This window comes from Sinohyriopsis cumingii, chromosome 5 (assembly GCF_028554795.1).
Source record: "Sinohyriopsis cumingii isolate HCF-2022 chromosome 5, ASM2855479v2, whole genome shotgun sequence".
Classification (NCBI taxonomy): domain Eukaryota; kingdom Metazoa; phylum Mollusca; class Bivalvia; order Unionida; family Unionidae; genus Sinohyriopsis; species Sinohyriopsis cumingii.
In genome coordinates this window covers 27629826-27655978 of record NC_142965.1, presented here as the reverse complement: position 1 = coordinate 27655978, position 26153 = coordinate 27629826, and the positions used below count along the sequence as shown (strand labels likewise).

The 26153-nt window shown below is 34.8% G+C and overlaps 1 protein-coding gene across 6 annotated transcripts in view; it reads left to right on the top strand.

Moving 5' to 3' along the window:
* The window catches only part of LOC149798842 (LIM and senescent cell antigen-like-containing domain protein 1), a 116170-nt gene extending 95507 nt beyond the window's left edge, over positions 1-20663 (top strand). For all 6 annotated transcript variants that reach the window (XM_089957742.1, XM_089957741.1, XM_089957740.1 and 3 more), the window contains 4 exons: positions 1585-1677; positions 7967-8015; positions 13739-13814; positions 19025-20663. In XM_089957742.1, coding sequence (XP_089813868.1) covers positions 1585-1677; positions 7967-8015; positions 13739-13814; positions 19025-19139 — 333 coding nt within the window. In that variant the 3' untranslated portion in view covers positions 19140-20663. The remainder of the gene's footprint in view (positions 1-1584; positions 1678-7966; positions 8016-13738; positions 13815-19024) is intronic.
* The last annotated feature ends 5490 nt before the right edge of the window (positions 20664-26153 follow it).

The following is a 26153-nucleotide window of genomic DNA, read 5'->3' as shown; positions in this document are numbered from 1 at the left end:
TAATGAGATAACCTTGTATATAATTGTATATAATTGTCTGAGTGTCTTGTCACTCTGGAGGCCTAATTTTAATCAGATTTTGCTTAAATTTCCATTTTCGTGGTCATTGACAGGTTCTATATTAAATGAGATGGGTGCATAATAATGAGATACCTTGCATCAGATTTGTTGATATTGTTAGAAATAGATCTAGAATCTATTTCTTATCCGATTTCTATCGAACTTGGGAAAGGAGTTATATCATCAAGCTCTCGGATGACTTCGATTATAAGCAAGGACTGTGCATATTAATAATGCCTTTGTCTTTAGACAGAATATTTATTATATAGAATGAAATAGGTAAAATTACCATGACTTAAAGTTTGGGAAATAGTTTACAGAGTAGTGTTCCTTCATCAGCTGTGCTCAGTAAATGGTTAACTGTTAAGTTATATAAGCCAGATAAGCAATATCAGATCCACTGTGACCTTTAGTTGATTCATAATCTCAGTAATTGGTTATTACCAGATTGGAATGTCATGACATTGTTTCTTTGATATAAATCTTATCAGAAGTTCAAAACTCAAAGTCATTGTATGAAGGGAAATGGTTTCAGCATGACATTAGCTTTGTGGATGGCTTGCACTTAGGATAGTCATGATGCCCACAGATTTTGGGATGAAAAGGTCAAAGATCCTGGTAAATTTGAAAGACCTTGTACCTTGATCAAATTTTGTGATGGACTTGCACTTAAGGTATATATAGAACAGGTCGTTTGATTTTGGAGTCAAAAGAACAAACATTACAGTCTCTGTGGTCCAAAGAAAAATGGATTTTGCTGAAAAATATTTTGTTCTCGAGCAAGTTCTTTGACCAGGTTTTGTGATAGCTTGCACCTAGGATAATAAAGAAACACATAGATTATGGGATCTTAAGATGAGATGAGTGTAGTTGTATATGTATAGAATTTAATGATGCATCATTCATGCTGGCTATGTAGAACCGGTAAATTTAGGCATTCAAAATAAAGCATAAAACTCAAAGGCAAAAAGGGCAAAATCTTTTAAATGCAATTTGTAAAATTACAAATCCATCCCCTCTAGAAAGTCAAAGAAGTTTTCAATGTGAACATCATGCTACTGATGGTAAACAGTTCCCACCATTTGTTGTATTTATGGAAAAGGGGTGGGAGTGATGGTCATAATAAGCCCGATAAGAAAATAATCGTTTCTGCACACTAAATTATGTTCATGATTATATACCTTGACCAAAGGTCTAGGTCATTGAGACTCATTGGTCAGTAACAAAATGAGTTGACCATGACCTTCAAGTGCCTACTTAGAGGATTATCAAATGCAAATTTTATATTTGCATATAATTTAGATATTTCTCAGAAACATTGATTCCTGTATTTTGAAATGAAAACAAATTGCTTCTGTGAGAATTATGGTCACTGCATCTTAAAACATTTTTTGTGCTTATCTGTTTTCCTTCCAGCTAACACCAGTATGAGTGTCTATTCCCTGTATATCTGAAATTGTGATAGAGAGGTAAATGTGCTGCAAAGTCAGATTCAGTAGATTTTGGATCTTTGTTTATTTACAGCATTTTGTTTGTGCCAAGTGCGAAAAGCCATTTTTTGGGACTCGTCATTATGAAAAGAAAGGACTTGCCTACTGTGAGATCCATTACCATCAGGTAATGTACTTTTCAACACTTCTTGGTATTGATTAAATACACCTGATATATATTCCTGAAAAGTAGCTCAAGTTTGCTTCTGAAACCATATGATCTCGGTGTTTTGAAGGACTGTGTGTTTTGTAGAATAATTTGTATTTAAAATGCTATTGCAAATCATTAATGAAAATCAATTGTTGCTCATCATGTATTGATGAATTTACAGGGGGATCTGACTGAACATACTCAGCTCTTCAAACCTTAAATAGTAGGATTTTGTAATTGCTTATTACTCTTTAGTCTATCTAGTCTCTAATTGTTAGGTCTTGACATTCAGAACATGAAATCTTGCTATAGAATTGAAGTTGAATGCCATATTCTGACTTGATCAATTACTTCAATTTCAGAAGTTTTCATGAACAGAGCTTTGTGACTTCAAGTATAGTATTGCAACTAAACTTTGTTTAACAAACAAACAAACAAAAAAATGGTGCGGCAGTGAAGAAAAAAAGCCCAGGGAAGAAGTAGATTGGACTAAGGGAGATAATCCAAACATAGAATGAATTTTCATGAAAATTGGTTCAGAAATTATTATTAGTTATACTGGTAAATCTTTTGAAATGGTTTTTCATCCATTGTCTTTTTTCTCATCCATCCATAAGCACAAGTTTGTTATCGTTACTCAGCCAATCTAATTACTAGTACTATGCATTTAATATACCATATATACTCCCTTATGAAATGATTCAATTATAAATTGATCCCTAACTGCAAAAAGCAGATTTCTCTAAGACCCACCTATAAGTCAAGATTTTTTTTTCTTTTGCAAGTCAAATTCATATGCAAGAGCGCCTCTGATGTGGGAGGTCGCAAGTTTGAACCCTAGCAGTCATATGAAAGAGTTTTGAAAAATGGTACTAACAGCTGCCTCACTAGGCACACAGCTTTAAGAGCTTAGTGTTAGGACATTTTCGGCCTGGTATTAGGATAATATGACTTGGTCGGACATGATGGTACATGTCTGCGACATAATGCCCCAGTGCTAGACATAACTATAAACTTCCACCCTGCAGACATCGTAGCAGTATGACTGAAAAATTGTTAAAGCTACATTAAAATTCCAAATCACACACACTGATCTGCAAGGGGTGATGTGGTCAGCGATTTGGAGTTGCACATGGGGAAAATTCATTAAGTCCAGCTGGAAAAATGGATGGACATAGAGATAGGACAAAGAAAGACATATCCAATGTAGAATAAATACATTGGTATTATTGAGTTGAAAATGTACAGATAAACTGACAGCTTTTATTTGGTCCATCTTTATGTAATGAAATCCTTAACACTTAACATTTTTAATCCATTTATATAATAAATCCATGCAGTGAATTATGTGATATATATATGAAACATATCATCTGGTTCAAAGACCAAGGGTTCATCTCTATCATCAGAGTTGCTAATTAAAGTTCAGAATTCCTCTACTGTAATCCTGTCATTGTAAACATTGTCCAACTCTGATTCCTTGTCTGATTATCTTGAATGAAATCACTGAAGAGTTTGTCATCCTGCGTCCTATCCATTGCATTGGAAATATTGTAATAAATGATCTGACCACCATCTCATTTGGAATTCCCATGGAACATGCTTTACACACCCACTGAGATACTAACTTGTTCCCTGGATGCTTCACATTTCCTGCCTTTGTAAATTCTTTGGGCCCATCCGCAATCTACTTGTGCCACTGTTTATGCATATTTTTCTTGAACGGTTTGTTAGGCGAACATCCAGCGGTTGCAGTACCAACCTGGTGCCGCCAGAGTTCACAGCTTGGTATGTTTGAAGTTGTTGCAAGTTCTGTTTCACAGACTACATCAAAATGCACTCGAAACACACTGCTGTGGAACCCGCTCATTCAAACAAAACTCCCAGTTTGCATAAGGGCTTTCCATTATTCAAATTTTCTTCAAATGTCTGTCACTATCAACTAGAACTGACCTTTTCTTGCGCCACTCATGCACTTGTTCCTCCAATACATCACATTCATGTTCTGCAGCACTGTTGGGGTTTTTTTCTTAGCAAAGTCTATAACCTTTAATTTAAATGCTCCATCATATGCATTATGTTTACTTTTCCCCATTTTGGTGAAAGTACCTGAGTTAGCAGTTCATGGTGTAGGATATCTAAGTGACAAAGTACACTGTAATTAATGGAACACTGACTATTGATAAATTTGGACCATTATTTTTGTAGAGGTTAAGCTTGGGGTCTGTAAGAGACACGTTGATCATACTCTCCTTGAAATCTTGTATTTGACAATATATTTAATTTTTCAATTACACACAGAAAAAATACAAACAGCTAACTTGAAGCTTTCATCCTTAGGCAGCAGACTAATGTGATCTCTACTGATTGTCACCATCACTGAATGGAATGGTGAGCAATGTTAACAGATTGCCCCAGATATGTGGCAGGGTTTAAAAGCCACTGTCCCTGTTCAGCCTCAGTTTGTGTGCACTGATGTAAATCAATTCCTTAAGCCCTCAGCTCGAACCAGGCTTGTTCTTGATCTAGAAATTTTATGGAGTTCAAAGTCATAGTACGGTCAGGGCAAACATTGTGGATATGCTGTGAAATCTCATGAAAGGATTGCCACAACTGAACAGGTGTCAGTTGCACTGTTCAATCAAAGGGACTCAACATGGCATTAAACAAGTATCAAATTCATGGCAAACTCAAAGGATTGTTGGGGGCCCCGAGTGGCCGAGTGGTCTAAAGCACTCTCCGTTACGGATCACTGCCATCTCACCTCTGTCTGTGTGGGTTCGAGTCCAAGGCTCGGCTAACGTTGGTACGTGGGAAAGCCTGCTGGTAGCTTCTCGTGGGTCGGTGGTTCTTCCCTGGATTTTCCAGGGTTCTTCCTTCATCAGTTATACTGGCCACCATGTATAGCCTATCTTGTGCTGAAAAATGGTGTTAAACCCTAGAACAACAACAACAAATCAAAGGATTGTTCACTGTGGAAAACAAAGCAGTGAATCATGCTAAAGGATTCTGGTCATATTTATCTAATTCATGGCAAACTAAAAGGATAGTTCACTGGAAAATAAAGCAGTGAATCATGCTAAAGGATTCTAGTCATATTTATCTAATTCATGGCAAACTCAAAGGATAGTTCACTGGAAAATAAAGCAGTGAATCATGCTAAAGGATTCTGGTCATATTTATCTAATTCATGGCAAACTCAAAGGATAGTTCACTGGAAAATAAAGCAGTGAATCATGCAAAAGGATTAAGGTCATATTTGTCTAGCTGCTCGGTCAAAACATTGTGAATTGAGAAGGAATGCCTTTACAAGATCAGATTTTAATTTTTTTATTTATCTCACTTATAAGAAGACCCTTACTCTGCATCAGTAATATTTTTTAGTATAAAATATGGTTGAATTATAAGCAAGTATATAAGGTATTCTGTAAATGTTGTTCAGGTATATAGTTAGAGCTCCATTACCTTGAGTCAAAACTGTAAAACCTTAGTAAATTAATAGGATGACAGTCTGTGGTCTCTATCTTGATAATTTTTTGGCTTGGTTATAAATATAACATATTAAATATAAAGAAATGGGCATAAATGATAAACGGTTCAAACACTGAACTTTATGATATCAGTTAAACTGTGGCAAGATGAGTAAATACTGTATTTACATATAAAATATAAGGGAAGATAATGTCATGCTAATGAGTGATCAGTTTGTACCTTTCTATATCTGTTTCCACTTTTTTTCATTTTCTTTATTGATTTTAAATTACTTGACAAGTCACCAAGTTTAAGGGTGGGAGCCAGGCAGGATGTATCTCTGTTCATACAAGACTACAGGTTTTCCCGAAAAAGAAAACAAAACAAAACTGAGTGAATATTTCTAAGTGGCTAAATACATAATATATGGCATTTTTTACAAATCTAGTTAGAATCGTGAAGGCATATTAGAAATTGATAGATGAGAACATTTTTAGTATAAACTGTCATTAGAAAAACACCATAGCAACTGCAGTTCAAATGCACTTAGCAAGATGTAATAAAGTGAACCAGTCAGAGATTTCCACATATCTTTATTTACTTTAAGAATTGCATTTGGTCCACATATGACAATTACTACTGCTAATAACTATGATACTAATATTCCATGAAAGTTACTTGAACAAAGTGTTCTAAGCAGATTTTTTAATACTTTGATGGCAGGTCTTTTCTGTTGATTTTGGCCAACCATGTTCATCATCACTCTTCACTTAATTTCTGTAATATCTTTTAAATTCCCTCACAAAAGGTACACTTAAAAATCTACTTTTCATGGAATCATCAGCAAGGTTTGAACAACCTTTAACCCTGCATGTATGAACCATTATGCAACTGAAAATTCTGTTTGCTGATAGTGATGAACAGTTACTCAAAACAAACTTGATGTACAAAATTACTTTATGGTGTGCGCATGTTATGATATCATATGATAACTATGTATGTCTAACAGACCCCTCTGCAGTGAATTGCACAAGATGTTCCTGCAGAGTTACAATGTGATTTGCAAGTGTATACCCTTCCACCATGAAGCATAATGCAGAGTGAGTGTAGAGGGGAATAACTGCCCCACCAGTTTGTATGGAGAAACAAAAATTATGCAAGTTGTACTGTACCATCCGTATGTCTGCACATCCATACATCCATTCCAAATCTGTTGTAGCACAATTGCACAAACACTTCTAAACCAAAAACCCATGAAGTTGTACACACGTCATTCTGGTTGCATGTAAGGGACCTGATTTTATTTTCATACATTTGCTGCAGCAATTTTTAATTGTTTAGATATGTTGGAACTTTTGGCAAATTTGTTGACAAAAACTTTTATAGCATTGTTAATTTTAAACACTTCAGATAGACAAATTATCTGATCGCATTTTTTGATGTTTGTATGCTGATAACCTGATTACATTTTCAATTGATTGCAGCAATATTTCAACTATGTGGACTTTAATTTTATAGTTAATAGGAAAGTGAAGCCAAAATCACTAAAGGGCAGAGATGAAATTTTGATTGCATTTTTATATGCATATGTATGATTAGATCTTTTATGCCATTATATAATTTTTTTAAATTGTCCTCCATTTTTTTAAAATATAATTTTGGATTGGTTTGCATATTTTCACAAATTCCCACTCCCTTGATAATTCTCATCTAGATTATTTATGAATGTGGGGTGAGACATGGATCATATTTTTTTAATGAGAAAATACTAAAAATTAGTCTATTTTTTAAACATGAAGAAAATCTTAGTCAAACTTGATGAATGAAACCTTGATATTTGACTTGTTTTATCACTGAGAACAGTATTTATTACATTACCCAAAATGTTTGAATCTACATCATGATATTCTCAGCATTTAATAAGAAGTCATATTTTGTTATAATTTCTTTCCAAACTACATTCTGGTAACACTGTAAATACTAATATTCAACAAAATTTGATCTATGAAAATGTCCTTAATACCTTCTGGTTATAATGTTTTAACAAATAAATACTAATTAAATAAGTTTTGTTAATTACATCTTTTGCATCAATAAAAGCATGGAAATCCTACCTACCAAAGAGCTAGCTGTCATGGTCACCTATCAGGTTAACTCATTTCAGTTGATCTGCCAAACACTGTTATAACTATTATTATCATAGTAAAATAATTAAACTACCTTAAATTAGCCTTCTCATTCACAGACGTAATCAGGTATAACAAGGAATGCAAGCAAAATGAGTTCCTGGTAGATAAGCAACATTGTTTCAGAGATGTGATTCTTTAAGGAGAAAGTTCCTGAGTTTGTAGTGAACTTAAATTCCTGAATTTGCACACAGAGATTTCCTCAAGGATGAGAAGTTTCACTGTTTATTACCTGCAATGAAATTACAGCTTCATTATTTTCCTAATTAAACAATAAAAAACATAGTTTCAATGTTGATGGTTGTCTGACAAAATAAATCTCCAGTGTTTTTGAAAAAAGGAATCTTGTTCTGTTGTGAATCAAGGACAACAAAAAGCAGTTATGTAATACACAATATTTTTAAAAACATGATGGTTGTTGAAACCTTTTGGAGTAAAGTTGTTAACAATCTTTTAGAGTTTGGTTATCTTGAAAATAAAGTGTTATCTATACAAGAAAAGCAAACAGCTTCATCATTTATAATGTAGTCTATCTTTTTGGATCCTGTTGTGTACAAGTTATTGATGAATATGTGTATTTTCAGTACTTTGATTGTTTTCTCTTTCAGCTTTTTGGAAACATATGCTTTGTGTGTAATAATGTCATAGCTGGTGATGGTAAGTTTTCTGTTTTTATTTTGTATTGTTAAAAATGGACATTTTTATTACTGGTACATATTAACTTTTCGTTATGCAATGAAACCCACATTTAGCACAATGATCTGGGGCCACAGAATACCATTGTTCTATGTACCATATCGTGTTTTAGGCATAGAAGTCAGATAACTGGGGCCACAGAATGCCATTGTTCTATGTACCATGTCATGTTTTAGGCATAGAAGTCAAATAACTGGGGCCACAGACTGCCATTGTTCTATGTACCATATCATGTTTTAGGCATAGAAGTCAGATAACTGGGGCCACAGAATGCCATTGTTCTATGTACCATATCATGTTTTAGGCATAGAAGTCAGATAACTGGGGCCACAGAATGCCATTGTTCTATGTACCATATCATGTTTTAGGCATAGAAGTCAAATAACTAGGGCCACAGAATGGCATTGTTCTATGTACCATATCGTGTTTTAGGCATAGAAGTCAAATAACTGGGGCCACAGAATGCCATTGTTTTATGTACCATATCGTGTTTTAGGCATAGAAGTCAGATAACTGGGGCCACAGAATGCCATTGTTCTATGTACCATATCATGTTTTAGGCACAGAAGTCAAATAACTGGGACCACAGAATGCCATTGTTCTATGTATCATATCGTGTTTTAGGCACAGAAGACAAATAACCGGGGCCACAGAATGCCATTGTTCTATGTACCATATCCTGTTTTAGGCATAGAAGTCAAATAACTGGGGCCACAGAATGCCATTATTCTATGTACCATGTCATGTTTTAGGCATAGAAGTCAAATAACTGGGGCCACAGAATGCCATTGTTCTATGTACCATATCGTGTTTTAGGCATAGAAGTCAAATAACTGGGACCACAGAATGCCATTGTTCTATGTACCATATCATGTTTTAGGCATAGAAGTCAGATAACTGGGGCCACAGAATGCCATTGTTCTATGTACCATATCATGTTTTAGGCATAGAAGTCAAATAACTGGGGCCACAGAATGCCATTGTTCTATGTACCATATCATGTTTTAGGCACAGAAGTCAAATAACTGGGGCCACAGAATGCCATTGTTCTATGTACCATGTCATGTTTTAGGCATAGAAGTCAAATAACTGAGGCCACCGAATGCTATTGTTCTATGTACCATATTATGTTTTAGGCATAGAAGTAAAATAACAGGCCACCGAATGCCATTGTTCTATGTACCATATTATGTTTTAGGCATAGAAGTAAAATAACTGGGGCCACAGAATGCCATTGTTCTATATACGATATCATGTTTTAGGCATAGTAGTCAGATAACTGGGACTACAGAATGCCATTGTTCTATGTACCATATCATGTTTTAGGCACTGAAGTAAAATAACTGGGGCCACAGAATGCCATTGTTCTATGTACCATATCATGTTTTAGGCATAGAAGTCAGATAACTGGGGTACCGCTCCGGTGGCCTAGTGGTTAGAGCGTCCGCCTCGGATGCGGGAGGTCGTGGGTTCGATCCCCGGCCGAGTCATACCAGAGACTTAAAAAATGGTACTAACAGCTGCCTCGCTTGGCGTTCAGCATTAAGAGGTTAGTGTTAGGACTGGTCGGCCTGGTGTCAGGATAATGTGACTGGGTGGGACATCATGCTACATGTCTGCGGCATGATGCCCCAGTGCTAGACATCACTATAAACTGCCACACTGCAGACATCGTAGCGATATGACTGAAAAATTGTTAAAGCTACGTTAAAAATAAAAAATCACATCACAGATAACTGGGGCCACAGAATGCCATTGTTCTATGTACCATGTCATGTTTTAGGCATAGAAGTCAAATAACTGGGGCCACAGAATGCCATTGTTCTATGTACCATATCGTGTTTTAGGCATAGAAGTCAAATAACTGGAGCCACAGAATGCCATTGTTCTATGTACCATATCATGTTTTAGGCATAGAAGTCAAATAACTGGGGCCACAGAATGCCATTGTTCTATGTACCATATCATGTTTTAGGCATAGAAGTCAGATAACTGGGGCCACAGAATGCCATTGTTCTATGTACCATATCATGTTTTAGGCATAGAAGTCAGATAACTGGGGCCACCGAATGCCATTGTTCTATGTACCATATCATGTTTTAGGCATAGAAGTAAAATAACTGGGGCCACCGAATGCTATTGTTCTATGTACCATATCATGTTTTAGGCATAGAAGTCAAATAACTGGAGCCACAGAATGCCATTGTTCTATGTACCATATCATGTTTTAGGCATAGAAGTAAAATAACTGAGGCCACCGAATGCCATTGTTCTATGTACCATATTATGTTTTAGGCATAGAAGTAAAATAACTGGGGCCACAGAATGCCATTGTTTTATGTACCATATCATGTTTTAGGCATAGAAGTCAGATAACTGGGGCCACAGAATGCCATTGTTCTATGTACCACATCATGTTTTAGGCATAGAAGTCAAATAACTGGGGCCACAGAATGCCATTGTTCTATGTACCATATCATGTTTTAGGCATAGAAGTCAAATAACTGGGACCACAGAATGCCATTGTTCTATGTACCATATCATGTTTTAGGCATAGAAGTCAGATAACTGGGGCCACAGAATGCCATTGTTCTATGTACCATATCATGTTTTAGGCATAGAAGTCAGATAACTGGGGCCACCGAATGCCATTGTTCTATGTACCATATCATGTTTTAGGCATAGAAGTAAAATAACTGGGACCACTGAATGCTATTGTTCTATGTACCATATCGTGTTTTAGGCATAGAAGTCAAATAACTAGGGCCACCGAATGCCATTGTTCTATGTACCATATCGTGTTTTAGGCATAGAAGTCAAATAACTGGGGCCACAGAATGCCATTGTTCTATGTACCATATCATGTTTTAGGCATAGAAGTCAAATAACTGGGGCCACAGAATACCATTGTTCTATGTACCATATCATTTTTTAGGCATGGAAGTCAAATAACTGGGGCCACAGAATGCCATTGTTCTATGCACCATATCATGTTTTAGGCATAGAAGTCAGATAACTGGGGCCACAGAATGCCATTGTTCTATGTACCATATCATGTTTTAGGCATAGAAGTAAAATAACTGGGGCCACCGAATGCCATTGTTCTATGTACCATATCATGTTTTAGGCATAGAAGTCAAATAACTGGGGCCACAGAATGCCATTGTTCTATGTACCATATCATGTTTTAGGCATAGAAGTAAAATAACTGGGGCCACCGAATGCCATTGTTCTATGTACCATATCATGTTTTAGGCATAGAAGTCAGATAACTGGGGCCACAGAATGCCATTGTTCTATGTACCATATCATGTTTTAGGCATAGAAGTAAAATAACTGAGGCCACCGAATGCTATTGTTCTATGTACCATATTATGTTTTAGGCATAGAAGTAAAATAACTGGGGCCACAGAATGCCATTGTTCTATGTACCATATCATGTTTTAGGCATAGAAGTCAAATAACTGGGGCCACAGAATGCCATTGTTCTATGTACCATATCATGTTTTAGGCATAGAAGTAAAATAACTGGGGCCACAGAATGCCATTGTTCTATGTACCATATTATGTTTTATGCATAGAAGTCAGATAACTGGGGCCACCGAATGCCATTGTTCTATGTACCATATCATGTTTTAGGCATAGAAGTAAAATAACTGGGGCCACAGAATGCCATTGTTCTATGTACCATATCGTGTTTTAGGCATAGAAGTCAGATAACTGTCACCACAGAATGCCATTGTTCTATGTACCATATCATGTTTTAGGCATTGAAGTAAAATAACTGGGGCCACAGAATGCCATTTTTCTATGTACCATATCATGTTTTAGGCATAGAAGTCAGATAACTGGGGCCACAGAATGCCATTGTTCAATGTACCATATCATGTTTTAGGCATAGAAGTCAAATAACTGGGGCCAGAGAATGCCATTGTTCTATGTACTATATCATGTTTTAGGCATAGAAGTCAAAAAACTGGGGCCAGAGAATGCCATTGTTCTATGTACCATGTCATGTTTTAGGCATAGAAGTAAAATAACTGGGGCCACAGAATGCCATTGTTCTATGTATCATATCGTGTTTTAGGCACAGAAGTCAAATAACTGGGACCACAGAATGCCATTGTTCAATGTACCATATCATGTTTTAGGCATAGAAGTCAGATAACTGGGGCCACAAAATGCCATTGTTCTATGTAACATATCATGTTTTAGGCATAGAAGTCAAATAACTGGGGCCAGAGAATGCCATTGTTCTATGTACCATATCATGTTTTAGGCACAGAAGTCAAATAGCTGAAGAAAATATTGTATGTAGCCGAAATTACATCAAAGTGTTATTACATATTTGGTATTTACTTTTGGGCATCAAAGCATTGATTGGTACCTACTTATAAATGTATACAAAACTCTGTGACTTGAACCTAAATAGAGTATGTGTACTTGCCAGTCACCAGCCAGTTTGCCTGTATATATAACAGTAATTCCATACCATATTCCTTCAGTTCAAACATATATAATTTATTTTTAAATATTCACAATTTTTTATGTCCATATTAACTCCAGTTTAGGTGCTTGTAGTTATGCAGCATTTGCTCTGATCTTTACTCTTGCTATAAGTAGTTTTTAGTGACCGCTCCAGTCAGACACTGAAAGTAGTTTTTACTTTAAATTCATAGACCTGACACTTCTGCTAGCGAGTACAGAGGCATCACTGGTTAGAATTGTACTAGTTGAACATCTGGCATCACAGTGTACCAGTTATATTAAATTCACATTCAATGAAACAAAGATTGAAAATATATACCAAGCAGCACATGTTTAAAAAAAACACTAATTCAGAATAAATATATTAATTAGTAACAGCATTGATTGCCATAATAGTTGAGCCAGTGGAGTAAAGATGGGATTTAATGTGGACTCCGTAGAGAAGATAAATTAATTTTAGTACATATTCAGTTGGGCCTATGGAGTAAAGATGGGATTTAATGTGGACTCCGTAGAGAAGATAAATTAATCTTGGTACATATTCAGTAGTTAAAGATCTTGAGGCATCTGTTGGCTATTGTTGACCCAGCATTAATATATGAGTGTATACAGGATGCATTGAAGACAAATGAAAGAGACATGTTGGCTTTATTGTTGATGGTTATTTAATAATTTTATTAACAGTTGTCAACTTTTATTAGGAGCTAACACCTTTAAAAGATAAGCATGGGATCGTATTTTTTTCCTGAAGAATACAACATATCTTAACAGACTATTAAATCATGCAGTTTTTTATTTTGGCACTAAAGAAAGTTCTGTAGTGCTTCAAACAATTGGTGAAATTAGTGTGAAATTTCAGGAGTCATGCCACGACCATACTGTATCTAAATTCATGTTATACAAATAGTGCTGTGACAGGGTTTAACTGTACGTTTTTTTTTTTTAAAGAATGTCAGTATTTTCTTCCATTGCATAATATGTAAATGTCCTAAAATGTTATGAATATCTCTGCTCTTGTCCTAACCTTACTGAAATAACAAACAATGCACCTTGTCTCTATTTCAAAGGAACTCGTGTTATTTATACTTAGTTGTAAACAACTGTAATTCTTTTCATTTTATAGAAAGGATATTTCAGACAGTAATTGTGCTAGATTCACATGATTTAGTTTAGCACTCATTTTTCATGTTTTCCAGTGTTCCATGCTTTCAACAAAGCCTGGTGTGTCAGTCACTTTGCCTGCTCAATCTGTGACAGGAAGATGAGTCAGAGGTAATTTAAAGGGAAGGTGGTTAAATTAAGCTGTTTCTCTTTAAAACTGTACAATTTTACAGGCGTTATTTTTGTCTTTTAGCAGTAAAGGCCCAGTCAGTACTCCTTAGATATTTTATACCAGATATAATAAGTGAAAATATGTCATTTTCCTCAGTATCTTAGAAGAACGATTCAATTTATACATCTGTTTATCATGATTAAATGTAAATATTGTTCTTGATAGTGCCAGTTCGATAGGTATGCAGTTTGTGTCAATGCATTACACAAAAATCAGCATTTCATTTGCAGATTGAGTACGTCTTTATTCTTATTGTAGGCAATTGGTATATTATGGACTGTTGCCAGATTGTGTATGATCCAATTATATACTTCATTGTGATGTATAGAATGTTATTGGCAAAATAATTTTCATATTTTCTCATTCCTATATTTTCACATGTGAAAAATATATCCTTATATTTTTACATGTCAAAATACAAGATTTCCCATCATGCCTTGTGACACTTGATTGTGTGCCAACAAACGTTATACATACAGAGACAAAAACCAGTACTTTGCAAGCTGGAACAAATTACATAGAAACCACATTACATTTCAGACATGGAAGATTTTTGTTTCAACACCATGCATGTCTTTATGAAGTTGCTTCCCCTTACTTGACAAATGTGATAAATCTGCTGGGATGAATTGCTGAAGTAAACTTGCTTTATCGTCAGATATGATAAAATAGTTTACAAAATGTCAAAAATGTCATTTACTGCAACACATCAGGTGAACCCAGCCCTGCTGCCATAAATCACTAATATTTATATAGTCAACTTATAAAAGTGAGGTGAATTTAACCTTCTAATCCTTGATTCTGGAGGAAATATAGTAATAACAAAATTTCTTTTCCTGCGTAAATAATAGATATATTTCATCTTTGTGATAACATTATAGTTTGACTAGTGACATCACCACTCATTAAAATACCATGTGTTTGGCACCACAAGATTATGTATACTGTACAACACATTTAAGTTGTTGGTTTCAAATTTTGTGGTTCGGGTGAAAAATACATTTTCTTGAATATCTAATTTCCTTGATCAATCATTTACATAGAAAACAAAAGAAACAAATGTCGCTGTACAAGTTTACTAGTATACTGACATTCATTTCCATGTGCAAGTGACAGGTTTAATCCATACTACAGTAATTAAGCTGATCATTGCTAACACCTGGTGTAAATGTGAAGATCTTGAAGAAAATACTGAATTCTTTTCCACTCATTGGAGCTAGCACATTCAATACCACTATTGGAATCTTAAGTAATTAGGTTCTCATTTGTACTTAAAGACCACTATTAAAGCATTAAGTTCTCAGCAATTAGGGATTAGGCACTTAAAGCCAATGACTGTAAACCTCTTTTTTTCCTAAGCAATATTATAATAACCTGCATTTTTGGGGTGAAATATACATGCATGTATACAGTAAATACTATTGATATCAGCTGTCCAATTCGGTATCAGTTTGTTTTTAATCAGTGCATTACTGGTGAATTTGTCAAATGAGTTAACATTAATATTTTCTATGATTTTATATTTTGTTTATTTTTGTAAATAATTGTTACCTGTTATATAGTCTACATGTTTTGAGTTAACAAAAAGAGGGAATGTCAATGCCAGTCGCTGGCAACCTAGATAATTTGACTAATGACTATTTTTAGTTTCTCATTTAAGACTGTACGATACCTACTGAATGTGTTTATAGCCCTCATTGTTTAGTTTTTGTAAGTCAGTGTATTTAAGTTTTTGTTTATTCTTTATTATTTCCCTAGGTACAAACACATGCTGACTAACCTTGTCCTGCAGTGTACCTATGTAACATTGTATGAGTGTATAACTTAACACATGCTGACTAACCTTGTCATGCAGTCTACCTATGTAATATTATATGAGTGTATAACTTAAGACAAGTTCCAAACCATTGTATGAGCATTGCATACACACAGTATGTACCATGAAAAATGAACTGATGGGGGGAGGAACAATACAGTCATAAGGTAGTAATGTGTAAAATATCGAGTTGGTAATTTGTTTCTATAGTCATTATGCAAATGTACTAAATATACTGTTGCCGTACTAGCTTATGCTTGTTTGAATGCTGTAACAAACCTTTGGGGGTTTAGTGGTCTCTTTGGATTTTGTTGGTTCTATGGGTTTTTGGGCTTTGTTGGTGGTTGTTTTTTTATGATTTCATCACTAGTGTATAGGGCATTGTGGGCAGTCAGCTCAGCTGCTTTCACACTAGTCACAACAAAATAATTGTTTTTTTAGCTTTTTTATTATTTATGTTTGTCTATTTTTTTTCTTTATTAAGTTTTGGAACTTTAGGCGATAATTTAGAAATTAAATTTTTGTTTATTGTTTATTTAAGTGCAACGCAATATTTATTTAAGGAATTTTTCATTCCTTTCTCTCTTCTAAATTATATAAGTTCTATTTATTTCTAATTTATTTTGCAAGCAAACTACATATTGTTTTATCATTTGTTACAAGAACTCGGTCATATAGTCAAGTGAGTGTTATCCTCACAGACCAATACTTTTAGTTTTTTATGTATTAATTTCTGTAATTAATTATTTTTATGAAACGCAATGCATAACTGAGAAATTTCTTTACGCAGCAAATAGATAATTATTTTCTTGAATTACAGGTCCAAAAATGTTCTTAGAGAAATAGAATGTCCATGTCACTGTGAATGTTGTCCTCGCATTCTCAATCAGATTTAATCATCACTTAATCTACAAATACCAACATTTTCATAAGACACTCAAATGTCCAAGTCATTTTAACTGTTATCCTCACCGACTCGACATTCTAACTTCAATTCAACAATACCTGATTAATCTAGCAATTAATAAAATTTTTTTAACATATTGATGTTTTATTTTGTAATTTACTGCTTGTCTAAGTCATTGTAAGTGTTGTCCTGACTGACTTAGCCAATTTATTTCCATTTATATCAGTTCAGTGCAAATAAGTATTAATGCTTTAGTTGAAGTGTAAAGTCAAACAAGTGTTCTCTTTGTAGATTTTACATTTCACATATTACAATCATTTTTTGGGGGCCCCGAGTGGCCAAGTGGTCTAAAGCGCTCTCCGTTACCATCTCACTGCTGTCTGTGTGGGTTCGAGTCTTGGATTCGGCTAATATTGGTATGTGAGAAAGCTTGCCAGTAGCTTCTCGTGGACCGGTGGTTCTTTCTGGGTTTTTCCTGGGTTCTTCCTCCACCATTAGTACTGGCTGCCATGTATAGCCTATCGTGTGCTGAAAAATGGCATTAAACCCTAAAACAACAACAACAACAATAATCTTTCATATTTTTTCTCATCAGTAGTGAACTATATAGCAACTGAATCCAAATGTAGTAAATCTTATATAATTTTCATTCATTATAAGAGGTAATAATGTAATAAATTAATAGCATAGTGCTAATATATACCCTGACCTTGTGTGATGATCATTTACAAAACTGTACTTCAAGACAATGATAATATTCCACTTTATATCGAAACAAGAAAACTCGTGGGTATGAAGTGCAGCTTTATTCATGTATTTTCTTAATAAATGAATCTTGTGTTTCGGTTGAAAAGAAGTCAAGAGTTAAAGTTTCTTCCATTCTCCCCTCATTAGTCAGTTGGTAAGTTTATTCATCCCTGGTGTCATACTCCAATGTGTTATTATCAGGACCTAAAATCCATGTGTAAACAGTTCTGCCAAAAGTGAGTTACTCCTCAAAAGGTAAAATCAGAAAGTGGTTAAAGAGTGGAAAACTGGAAGTAAAATCTTCTGCTGTTGCAGTCATTCCTGCTTCTAAGAAGTACTTTGATAGGAGAGAAGCTCTTTCTCTCAAACTGCAAATGATGTTGGTGAAGTTCTCTTGATATCCTATATTTCCTGTAAGCTTAAACAAGGCGAGCACATGTCATATGATGACCACACAAGCTAAAATTGCAAGATACTGAATTGAACATGGAATCTCCAAAACAGGTCACTGTGACTATAAGGAAAAAAAAGCAGTTTTATCATAATAACTTTGGATCTAGGACAGGTAGCTTCACCAAAGTTTATGGATGGATTGTACTAAGGCAAGGAAGAGAGTGTTGATTTCAAGGTCAAAAGTCAAGTTCATGTGACTCATAGAAAATGGGTTTTGTAAAATAACTTTTGTTCTGGATTAAGTTCTTCACTATACATTGTGGATGGCTTGCACTTGGAGTAAGAAAGAAACATAAATGTTATGGGGTATAAAGGTCAGAAGTCAAGGTCATGGAAAATCTGAAAAGTAAAATCATGCTTTATGCATAGTAAGTTTATTTCAGGTCAGTGATACCACCCATTAATCAATAATCTCCAGAGTCAACCATACAATACTAGTACCTACTTAGAGGATATTAAGCATTAGGCATGCATATTATGCACTGGTCACTTTACTTTTGTTGTCATGCACATTATGCACTGTTCACTTTACTCTTGTTGTCATGCATATTATGCACTGTTCACTTTACTCTTGTTGTCATGCATATTGTGCACTTTTCACTTTACTTTTGTTGTCATGCATGTTATGCACTGTTCACTGTACTCTTGTTGTCATGCATATTATGCACTTTTCACTTTACTCTTGTTGTCATGCATATTATGCACTTTTCACTTTACTCTTGTTGTCATGCATATTATGCACTGTTCACTTTTCTCTTGTTGTCATGCATATTATGCACTTTTCACTTTACTCTTGTTGTCATGCATATTATGCACTTTTCACTTTACTTTTGTTGTCATGCATATTATGCACTGTTCACTTTACTCTTGTTGTCATGCATATTATGCACTTTTCACTTGACTCTTGTTGTCATGCATATTATGCACTTTTCACTTCACTCTTGTCATGCATATTATGCACTTTTCACTTTACTTTTTGTTGTCATGCATATTATGCACTGTTCACTTTACTCTTGTTGTCATGCATATTATGCACTTTTCACTTTACTTTTGTTGTCATGCATATTATGCACTTTTCACTTTACTCTTGTTGTCATGCATATTATGCACTTTTTACTTTACTCTTGTTGTCATGCATATTATGCACTGTTCACTTTCCTCTTGTTGTCATTTACCTTCTAAATTTTACAGTGTGATAATTGTTGTTTTTTTTTCTTCTGTTTAAGGACAAAATTCTTTGAATTTGACTTGAAGCCAGTTTGCAAGTTCTGCTATGACAAGTTTCCTGGGGAGTTGAAAAAGAGGTTAAAGAAGGCATATGAAGAGCATGCGAAGAAGTAGGAGGAAAATAGAACAGAAGATGATTTTCTTTCAAGATCGTCCACACAAGTCAGTTGTTGTTTGTTGTGTCAATATTGGATATATAACAGAAGAAGATATGGGAATTTTTTTCAAATTTCTAAGTAGTTCGCATTATTTAACTGCTAATGCATGTTGTGGGGAACTTTGTAGAATTGAAAATCAAGGAAACTTAGAAGCCTCACAATTCAGATGATGCTTACATGCCAGATACCAAGAGATTTCCTTGTGTGCAGGAATACAGAATGGTAATCACTTATAATTGGCATTGTTGTTTATTAATGAAAATTCATCAGGTTTGTTAGAATGAACCTTTTTTATGTCAACAAATTTTACAGGCTTTGCAACAAGCTTTATTTAATGGATGTCTATAAGGTTGGGTCCTACCTGCTAGCCAGAAAACCAACCACAGCTTATCACATTCAGGTCATTTTGGTTGAATCCAAAAAGTATACTCTTATCTACATTGTATATTCAAATCAAGTCTCCTCTACTCACATCAGAGGGGTTTATAGCCAAGGTGAGATTGAGTTAGAGTTTTAGCATATATATCTGTACCAATTTTTATTTTAATATTGTTGTTATTATTATTATTATTATTATTATCATTATTATTTCCTATAATCACAAAAACGTTAAGTCATATTTTGTTAGGAAATGGAATTGTATGTTTCCCAAAGAATTAAATGACATGGTGCTTTTCTTAGTTATATCTATGACTGTTGAATCATTTACTAGAAGCTCTGTGCATATTTATGTTTATTTACATGAAGGAGCTGTGGTGGTTCAGGGGTTAAGACATTGTAGTCCTTACCAAGGATTGGGAGTCTATTTCTCACAATCATATAAGCCAGGATCATCTTGTGTGGTCTTTCCCTGGGCAAGTCATTTTATTCTACTTGCCTGGAATGTCATAACCATTAGTGTTGCCGTGATATAAGACTCCAGACCAAATAAGACCAAGATTTACATAATTGTATTTCAATTTACACAGGAATCCAGCATCCATATGTTAAAAGAAAGAAAATGTAATCAAACGATCATTATAGCCATGATTTTTTTAAAGGCTATTTTGGTTGTATGTTCTTTCATTTTAAGTGATAATTTGGTGGGAATCATTACTGCTGCATTATTCTTCACACGGGGCACATTGTTTTTGATGCTTTTTTTATTGTATTGATTGCTTCACAGAGGAAATTTGTGTGACATGTCTATGATTTTCTCCAACACTCAGAAAATTAGTTTGATCCAGAACTTTTAAACATTAACAATGTTAGAATTAGTGCAAGTATTTTAATGTCATTAGAGTTTTTCTCTTTAAAGCTTAGGCAGCATGTACTTATATTTATAATAGTCTTGAGACTTCATACATGTTTTTTTTCCATTAGTCACTGTCATTTATATGCATTGTCATTGGCAGAAGCAAACTTTATATTGCATGCAGTATGTAGGAAATCATTATTCAAATAATATACCATTAGAAATAAAGGAATGTTTTGTGGTAAAGCCTTGTAAAAATGTCTTTTTTTTTGGTGCAAAACAAATAGTTGCCTTTCTTTCTCACATGAGGTGGTATCATTAATCTTTTCAGTTTTCCTTTTCTTATTTCTGTTTTTCTTTCTTTTCTTTTATTAAGGCATAACATACAAATCTACAAGTCGCCAAGTATTCACCTGTACCATAATGTATGCCCATCCATCCATCATGTCTCAGCAATGATCAGGTACATTTCAGTATCTTATCTTGCTTATAAACAGAGGTATTCCTCACCAGGCTCTTTCTCTCTGCCTTGCCAGTTTTGTTTAGTAGAGTTTTTTTTAACTACACACCAGAGAATATTACAATTATGTCTATTGGAAAAATATTACCAGGAGTCAATGTGAATGTTTCCTTGTTAAGTTGAGGTTGCATTTTGGGATTTTACCATACAGTCTCCAGTATATTTAAGAGAGTCTTTTTGTTAGTCCATCGTCTTTATTTCTTGTGGATTTGAATTATTATAGTTTTGAAACTTTGTGGCATACTGAATTCAATTTGAAACTCGGGTTCTTGGGCATTTTGTCAGTGTGGCTTCAGTTTTCAAAAAGAGTTATGTCCCTTTAAATGCCAAGTTTCAATTTTATATATTCAGTATCAGAGAAACACTAGTATCATAGTTATTTTATTTGTATGGTTTTTTTTTATAACCTTGCTTTAAAAAGTTTGACATGTTCTTACCCTCTCACAAATCGAATGGTTTATACTATTACCCATGCCCTGAAGGGTCTATGAAATTAGCATATGAAAGCATATTAAAGCCAAGGGCTATCAAGTCTCCATCAGAGACATCCCATTTTACAAGTCAGTCAAAACAATAAAAGAATGTAACTGAAGAAGGCAGGTTTTGGTGGAGAGTTAAGAACATCAGAGCCAATCAGCCAAGATGACAAAGTCTTATTTCTGCTGATGAAATGGACTGTCACAATACAGCTGCCTTGTGTTTGTCCTTGTTTAACTTTTATGCATTATTTGGATTTATAGTAATGCTAGATTTCATACAGGTCATGTAAATTGCTGGGGTCCCTCCAAGAAAGACCGTACAAGTGATAGGGCTTAAACATGTCTATTTTTAGCTGGTAATAACAATGACAATAAATGCACTTAAATTTTAGCATCTTAAAATTCTCCGAAATGTACTCTTTTAGTTATTTATGCAAGTCTGAATTGCATGGGTTCCAGAAATGTATCCATGCTGTTAAATTGTACTGTAATTTTTAAACCTTCACGTATCTAATTTACTGAAACACAATAAATAAACTATAAAAAAAAAATGTAAATATGCAAAATTTTGGTTATATTTATCAATCTTCCGTGATTTTAATATATGATATTGCAGTTACATCTAATGCTATAAATATAAATGAATGATTTTCTAGCTTTGCATTGTAAATGTAAGCAAGATATATTATACATCTGAGTGTTTCTTTTCATTTCATGTAATGTACCCAAAGCTGAAGGTATTAAAACAACATCTTTAATTTTATTAATGAACCTTATTCTTATACATGCAAAAATCTATTATTAGCTTTAACAGATTATGAATTTAATAATCACCTACAAATAGGACTAAATAAATATGAAGAAAAAATTTATAATTAACATATCTTTGAAAAAAATGAAAGGAAATTATTGGAAAGAAAACATATTTTCTTCATTTATACTAATTTCAAAAACAAATATTTACAGCAGAAACTATAATTACCACAGTACAAAAGATTGTGAACTGCATAAACAAAGCATCTGTGTTTGGAAACTCTTTGATAAGGTCCTTCATTTTTATCAACATATTAACTAGGTTTGCATCTAAAAAGCAGTTAACACATATTTGCTGTGGACCAGTTTTTCTGCTTACAACCTCTGCATCATATTTGGCCTTGATCAGAATGTTAGTAGTATGGCTGTTTTCCTGCAGTATCTTGCAAATAAATTTAGTAGAGTCACGCTTTAAGTTCCCAACTTTTTTGGGGCCGTCAAAGATTGCTCCTGCATTTTGATCGTATGGATTTAAAGGCTTCAGCTCCAGTCTGTATGCAGCACCAACTGCTACCTGTTTATTACCATAGTGGTTCATGCCTACAACTAAGTTTCTTATCACCACTCTAGGAGATGATTTGTTATTCATCTGAAATCAATATGTACAAATTGATACTACTGTAAGATATTTTAAAAATTCTGACCAGTTATGAAGATTATCACACAATTAAATTTAATGTTATGTTCAAATTGTTTTTTAATTTGCAGATGAAGACAATTTTTGGCTTCATATTTCATAAACTTGATTTTTAAAAAATTCATGACTATGTATTCTGTTTTTGACAATGTACATAGGCATAGGAAACAGGGTGGGTGGGTGAAACCTCAATAATAATTTGTCTAATACGTAACCTGTTTGACTGGGTTCAGTAGGCATTTGAATTTTAGCGGACATTAGACAAACTTGTTAAAGTTACGCAGCTTATTTCTTTGATGCAGCCAGACATTCAACATGGTGGATTAACTGTTTTATTAAACACATTAATATTGTTAATATTATTAATCCTTGATCATTTCTGCTTGGATTAAATATAGTCTGTTCTATAGAATTCGGGGGGAGGGTGCGTCAAGCGTACGTACTGAGGTGGGGGGATAAAAAAAATTATGCATGTGTATGGGGGTGGGGGGTGGGTGTGAAGCTTTGCCAGATCTGTGTGTATGTGCTAAATGGATGGCACTTAAAAACAAAGTTTTGCATGCAGATATGTTTACTGTCTCCACTGTCATCCTTTGTTGAGAGAGATATATTAACATGTTGACAATCTGTTTCTGACTTGGCAATCAGGAAACTGTTTTGAGTGCTTTGATCTGCCTAGTGCAACTTTATGTAAAAAAGTGTTTTATCAGTTTCCACAGTTGCATAGATACATACAGAGAACACAACTTGTACATTCAAATGCATGTAGGACAATTGCATAGATAAATACAGAGAACATATGTCTACATTCAAATGCATGTAGGACAGTTGCATAGATAAATACAGAGAACATATGTCTACATTCAAATGCATGTAGGACAATTGCATAGATAAATACAGAGAACATATGTCTACATTCAAATGCATGTAGGACAATTGCATAGATAAATACAGAGAACATATGTCTACATTCAAATGCATGTAGGACAATTGCATAGATAAATACAGAGAACATATGTCTACATTCAAATGCATGTAGGACAATTGCATAGATAAATACAGAGAACATATGTCTACATTCAAATGCATGTAGGACAATTGCATAGATAAATACAGAGAACATGTGTCTACATTCAAATGCATGTAGGACAATTGCATAGATAAATACAGAGAACATATGTCTACATTCAAATGCATGTAGGACCGTTGCATAGATAAATACAGAGAACATATGTCTACATTCAAATGCATGTAGGACAGTTGCATAGATAAATACAGAGAACATATGTCTACATTCAAATGCATGTAGGACAATTGCATAGATAAATACAGAGAACATATGTCTACATTCAAATGCATGTAGGACAGTTGCATAGATAAATACAGAGAACATATGTCTACATTCAAATGCATGTAGGACAGTTGAAAGGCTTGTCCATCTCAACTGAAAACCCATCTGAAAGACATTCCTCATGCATCCACCTCTGGCAGACATCACAGCAGACCCACATTTGCTCAATCTCTTCAGCAACCTCCTGACTGAATAAACCCAGGCAGTCGGGGCATTCTGCATCTATTTTATTACCTGCTTCCAGTGTCACCTCATCCCTTCGTTTGAGTACAGTCTTATTTTTAAATAATCTCATGGTGTTTTTCTGAGATTTTTTTCATCAGTTCTTTTTCCCATCTTCACATAAGTCTTTCTTTTTTAATCCTTTTCTTTTCTTTGTTTGCTTCATTCTTTTTCTTTTCTTTTGCTTCTGCTTGGTGAAGCCACTCGTCCTCTGTGAGTAATCTGGCATGAACAATTGTTTTTCTTTTCTTGGCTTTAGATACTGCAAACTCCAAGTTATCAAACATGTTGGAGATGGACTTACTCAGAATGTCATCAACAGCAGATGTTGTTAAAGATATTCCTGGGTCCTCATCTGTTGGGAAGGGAATGTAATATTGTCCACAACTGTTGTTACAGATGCTGTTTCTGGTGCTCAAATTGCTCAAGGGCTGAACTTAAGGCCATTAGTGCAGTTGGTGGGTCTAGTTTTGAGGCCTCTTCTGCTGGAGTGGGGTCTGATCCTAGGATTTCTGCATCTGGTCATGGGGTTGTTACTAGAGTCTCTGCAGAAGCTGTTATTGTGGTCTCAACTGCTGTTCCAGGTAGCTCATTTTGACAGTGCTGAATTGCCACATTGGATGCATGAGGTGTGTCTTCCAGCTGTGGACTCTCAAGCAACATTAGTTGGAATGAAAGGGAATGCCTTGTATATGTGTCAAATATTCCCGTATGCTCAAGTGCCTTTGATACATCAGAGATACAAGAGATTTTCACTTCTGTATTTCCAACAAGTGATGGGGCCAAATCATTGGACTGTAGGATGATTTATGGCTGGAGAGGATAGATACCTCATTTAGTGAACGAGTTTATGATGGTTAAGGGGCAAAGGCTTTTGGCATAAACTTTACCAAAAATCTTTCCAAATACAAACCTACTTACTACTCTGCCAGGATTTTCTTCATTATATTTTGCATTCTCTTTTGTAATTTTCCTTCAAAGGCTTGAAACACCCCCTATTCAGTGGCTGCAGTTTGTGAGTTGTGTGTGGAGGAAGTGGAAAGAGAATTATGCCTTGCTCCTTACATTTTCTCACAACATTCAACTTGACATGAGTACTATGACCATCAATTAATAGTTAGACTGGTCTTGCTGGCAGAATGTGTCTTACAAAGTGCTCAGTTACCCAAGTTACAAGGAGGCATACCATGAAACATATCATGATCCATACCCCGTTTACCAGTGAATATCACCTGGGGTGGGATGAGGAGGCCAGAGGCTGATTCACAAGCTACAATGGTTATGTTTGTTTTATTGCTACTATGTGAAAAAGCATCTTCTCCAGGCAGCTTTACAATTTTAGGTGGCTTATGATCTAATGGCACACCTATTTCATCAGCGTTAAAAATACACTCTGGGGCATGTGTTAACTCATTTAGTGAGTGTATGTGACAAAAGACTGAAGTAGTTTCTTTTACTACTCTTGGATTCAGACATACTGCCCTATCCCTGGGTAATGACTGGGGGCTGCAAAACCGCACAAGTGGCCATCTTTTAGTGAGATCCAACCACCAGTCATCAACAGGTCTGCCATTTTCTAACTTATTGGGAATGTTTCCTGTCATTGCTATAGCACTAACTAAACTCAATATTTGTTGCCTGCTTCTGCCAAACCCTATTTGGAGTGTAACCTTAATAAATTCTATTATCTTCTTTTCTTCCTCCAAAGGCAGTG